We start from the raw sequence: 5,184 nt of genomic DNA, 5'->3' as shown, positions 1-5,184 counted from the left end.
CAAGTTGCACGTGGGGAAAAAAACACGCCTGATTTAAATGTCACACCTGAACGCTCACATCCTTTTAATTATGTTTGAAATTATGAACATTGCTCAACATCATGAAAATTAAACCTTATTTTCAATAAGCAATCCTGAAAAATATTTGGGGGTGCTTAACTTTTTTCCAGGTGTATATATATATTCTTTCAAGTTGGTATTATATACATGCATGTTTTTATTTTACTGTCAAATAAATTGATTTGAATTGAATATCTCCCCTTTAACACTTATAGGAATGATAACTGTCAAAATGAACTAACTTTGATAGTAGTCTTTTCTTGCACACTAAACAATGATGAGAAACTGTAGCATCCAGCTGAAAAAATTGCCACAACTATTTAGAGGACCTGAGTACTCTATTGTGCTGGTTGCACTTATTGCATTGAAACCAAACATTTGTGCCAATAATGCATTGTAGTCACTTTCCGTGGCTTAAAAACAAATGCAATGTAATTTTTCATACTGAAATAACACATGGAATGATAAAATACGGTTGTAAACAGCTCACAAGACAATCATATTGCATATGTGCTATGATTCAAGTAATTGGGTGGACTGCATATTTTTTTATTTATTCATCACTATTTTTAGGAAATTTATCATTGAATTGTTTCAATGGGCATCTGCTAGTAACATAAGTTCTTTGCTTCCTAGACTTGTTAAGTATAAGTTAATCAAAGAGAGTAGATGTTTTATAATTTTAACCATGGCATAGCAGCTCACGGGATGGCTCAGAGTTTTTTTTTCATGTACAAACTTTTAGTTCATTGCTCTGTCATCTCTTGACGAATTTAAGATCTAATTACAGTTTTGAACTCTGGAGGTCAAACCTTTTTGATTGATGTATTTGACACACTAAGGTCTCATAGATTAATTTACTCTTATCCTGCCTTAAAGAATTTTAGTTCGAGGGTAGGCTGGTAGAGATCCTGATGAGTAGTAAAATTGAATCATTTATACGTGCACCCCACACTTGGTATTTCTGCCACACAAAAATATAGCTAATAAAAAGGAAAAAAGGTCTCATAGATTAATTTACTCTAATCCTGTCCCAAAGAATTTCAAGTGTTACAGTTATTGAGGATTTCCTCTTGTTTAATTTGATAAACTGTTATATTTTTATTGAGCTATTTATTTTTCTGTAGTTATATTTACATAACCAAGGCTGGTAATTAATGACAGAACACTTTTTTTCTTCTAGCAAGAAACACAAGTTTTGCATTATGTGTTTAGAATATCAATGTTGTCAGTATCTGTTAGCAAATTTTTAAAGGATAACCGTTCTGATATTTCTTTTTCTGGTAAGAAAGTGTTGGGTTTAATATTACTAAGGCTATTTAGAAGAAAAGATAAAGATGCACAACTTTAGATGCTTTAAATCATTTCAAGTTTAATAGTTAATTTTATTATTTATTTACATCATAGGAGATTTTTTATAAGTAGTCTGAATGTAATTTTTTCAACTAATACTAATAGACTTTAATATTTTATTTATATTCGAATTAATTTTTTTACAAATATGTAGTAATGAAACTAATGAATATTGAACACTATTTATGAATTTTATTTTAGGGGACCAAGATTTGGATAACAACAGTCATCAGAAAACTTTGCTACCTGTGCAGAATATAAGCTCAAAACAAAAAAATTCTTATGATGATCGTACATCAAGAGGGAAAACAAGCAGCTGGGACTTTAAGAATGATGAGGATAGTGGGGAAGAAAGTGATGATTTATTTAATACAGTATCGCCAACACCACCTAAACGGTTACGTCCAGATAATTGTACAAGCTTATTAGTATCTTTTTCATCAGCTATGAAGAGAAATAAAACATGTCATACCTGAATTTTATTGCATGCTGAAACTTTTCTGTTGCATATATTGCAGGCTTATTGCTGTATAGTTGCCCGTCAGTTACTAATTTAGCAAGTTTCTTTGTTAGTATACACTTTGTTTTGTTAGAAATAACAGAGGCATGTGGTGTCTGTTTCATTACATACATTGAAAGTTTATTAATTTAGGTTTGGCCACACATGTTCAGTAATGATACTGCAGACTTAGAACTATTTTTGCCATGTTAAGAAATATAACAACTTTGTGCTTTTAGAATTAGAGGTATTGCTTACTTCACACTTGGAGTAGATTTTGTACAGTGTCATTACCATTTGTAATGCTTTATTATAGTTTACATTGTGTGAGGATGCTAATATCGGATTTAAGAAAAATGAACACACATTACTTTGGCAACATGTAAAGTAGTACATAAAAGAAACAGTTTGTTTTGTACATTTATGTATTCATATGTAATATAAATGAGACCAACTAAAGTTAAAGATAACTGAATCGGGACAAAAATTATGTCTACCATTGCAAGAATAGTATATTGTATTATGAAATGTATTTCTCTTATAAAACTAAATGTTATCGTTAAAGCAAGCCTAAGAATTGTGAAGGTGTTTGTTCTTTTCAGAAATATTCAGTGCCAAGACATGCACCATATAATTTTATCAAAAGCTATTATTTTTGAAAGAAATGGGACATAAAACATAGAAATAAATCTTAACAGTGAAATAATGGAAAAGTAGTCGCTATATATTTGGTATGATAAGAAGAAGATGAATTGGTTCATATGTTTTTTTTGAAACTTCTAAATTTGAGATGTTGTGTAGTATGTTTATATAAAGTATTTTGATTTAACTAGCATTTCACTTGAGTGAAACATTTTCACTCATACTTTTTTGTACATATTTTGTCATGAATTTGTTTATGAGCATCTTTGAAAATATATTTGCATTTGACATTTTGTTACGTAGTAACATAGTGAAATAAATACAATATTGACAGCTTAGTCACAGTCATGTTTTTGTTGTGATGTTGTATAATAAAACTTCACCAGAACCTTAGAAATGAACTGACAGTAACTCATTCAGCAAAACTGGCACTCAGGATTTGAAAGTTAAATGTGATCATACATAACATTATGCAATTCGGCTTTATTGGGTGATCAGGGTTGTGTTCAGAACTAGTACATTTTCACTTAATATTCTTGGAATGATTTATAGAGGGCGCCACTAAACTGATACGGTTTAGAACAAATTGCTTTGTAATACATTGGTGGTTAAGGAAGTCAAAATGCTGATTATTACCTCCGTCACCGAATATGGACGGAGGTTATGTTTTCACTCCTGTGTGTGTGTGTTGTTGTGTTTGTTAGCAAGATTTCTCGAAAGCGGCTGAATGGAAATCGGACAAATACTGGTTTACATTTGGACTATGACCCAACTTACGATTACGTTTTGTAGGGTCAAGGTTGCGGAAATCCAAAAAAACCCTATCTGTTAACATGGAGACCGATTTTCACACTATTTTTGATCTATAATGCAGTATAAAATGATCGGATTTTGATGAAACTTGGTGGACATACATATATATAGAATATTATTCTTCATTGCCGTTCGGCATTGCAACTAATGCGTTGATAATCATTTGTTTCTTGTCGATGCGGCACAGTGGTATGTTTGCGGACTTACAACGCTAGAATCCGGGTTTCGATACCCGTGGTGGGCAGAGCACAGATAGCCCATTGTGTAGCTTTGTGCATAAATTCAAACAAACAAAAACAAAAAATTCTTGTCGATATTAAAGTGTAAAATTGAAGAAAGAGTCGTTCAGAGTTGTAGATTAAATCTATTGTGAAGAGAATGTAGCAAAAAAAAAGAATCCCTAAATCGTGAAAGGTTGCAGTTGATGTATTACTAAAAAACTGGGGAAGGTAAAATAAAACATCCCAATAACTGTGATAAGTGATGTCTGGAAACAAATAAATCAATGATAATCACTAGAACTAGAAGCAAAATGGAATTACAACTATTTTCAACGTACTATTCATGCAAGGCTTGAACACAGTAGTAACTATAGCAACCTTGATCAAAAGCTTTGAAACTGATTATTGTCGTAGTCCGCAGAAGATGGTATTTCATTTAAATGGTAGAAATATTAAGTAAAGTATCAATTGTTAAAACATGCCGACAAATAAATCTTCGATAAAAAAATTGCAAACAAAACATCCAATTTTCAAAGTACTTAGCATTACTCTAAATTCTAATAACTATTTCGTATTGTCGTTGTTTTATTAGAGCAGAGCTAAACAAATCTATATGCACTCTGTCCACTAGGAGAAATCGAACACCGGATTTTAACATTGTAAATATGTAAACTTGTTACTGTCCTACAAGGGGGGGGGGGGTGTTGTGTAGGAGAATGTAGAATAATTTATTTAAAACATTTAAAGCCACCGTCAAACAATATAACCTCTAAGCTTCCTAGTTTAGTCTGTATCATATTTTAATGTTTTTTGAAACCGTTTCTCTATTAAATTTTTATAACTCTTCCACCCCACCCGACTTCAACCGTAGCCACTATTTGAAGTAAAATATCATTCTGCGTTTCTTAGTGCTAACTTTTCCGCCAAATTTTCTTCACCCAACGCCATTTATTTTATTTCGTGAATGCCTACCTAAATTCAAAGTGCAGGACCTGGTTCGATTTGGATTTGGTTTAATAACTTCTTTATTGCTATGAATTATTTGTATTTTCTAAAGGCCCTATGAACTATTAGAAGTAACTGTGTGATGATTATTAACCAATATTCTCGTTATAATCCATCAAATCATGAAAGAAAGGACCAAAGGTTAGTCAACGTAAACAGTGATTTGGCAAATGTGATTATACAAGAGTGATTGAATTTATGGTATAATTGGTAAATAAAAGTTACGGTAACATGTTATACAAGATAGGCAAACCGACAACAGTGTTTCTGTCCTTCCTTGAGGACTAAGGATATTATAGTAAGACAGCTTGTTTAGTAACATGATTGTAGAGTCCTGAACAAACAATGTTGTGAATTTAGAAAATTTAGGCATTTAACACTGTATTTATCATTGAGGTCTAACTTTGTTGGAAAGTCACTCGCATTCAGGCAGAGTTTCTTCTGTGCATTGTTGAACGAAAGCTCCGACATTTTCGGTGTGATTTAAATCTGGAGAGTTCCCAATCCATATTCCACCACTTTTTCACGGATTACTCTCTCAAATTCAACAATTCTGAAACTTTTGAGGCATTAATGGGATTTTCAAATCTG

The 5,184-nt window shown here is 32.0% G+C and overlaps 1 protein-coding gene across 1 annotated transcript in view; it reads left to right on the top strand.

Annotated features, from left to right (window-relative positions):
- LOC111087070 (myosin-J heavy chain-like) overlaps window positions 1-2,777 on the top strand; it is a 14,042-nt gene extending 11,265 nt beyond the window's left edge. The window contains exon 4 of the mRNA XM_022392380.1: window positions 1,615-2,777. Coding sequence (XP_022248088.1) covers window positions 1,615-1,889 — 275 coding nt within the window. The 3' untranslated portion in view covers window positions 1,890-2,777. The remainder of the gene's footprint in view (window positions 1-1,614) is intronic.
- Window positions 2,778-5,184: the final 2,407 nt, after the last annotated feature.

The sequence above is a fragment of the Limulus polyphemus genome, unplaced genomic scaffold, assembly GCF_000517525.1.
Source record: "Limulus polyphemus unplaced genomic scaffold, Limulus_polyphemus-2.1.2 Scaffold1705, whole genome shotgun sequence".
Taxonomy (NCBI): domain Eukaryota; kingdom Metazoa; phylum Arthropoda; class Merostomata; order Xiphosura; family Limulidae; genus Limulus; species Limulus polyphemus.
The sequence above is the reverse complement of the archived record's forward strand: the minus strand, read 5'-3'. Positions and strand labels throughout refer to the sequence as shown.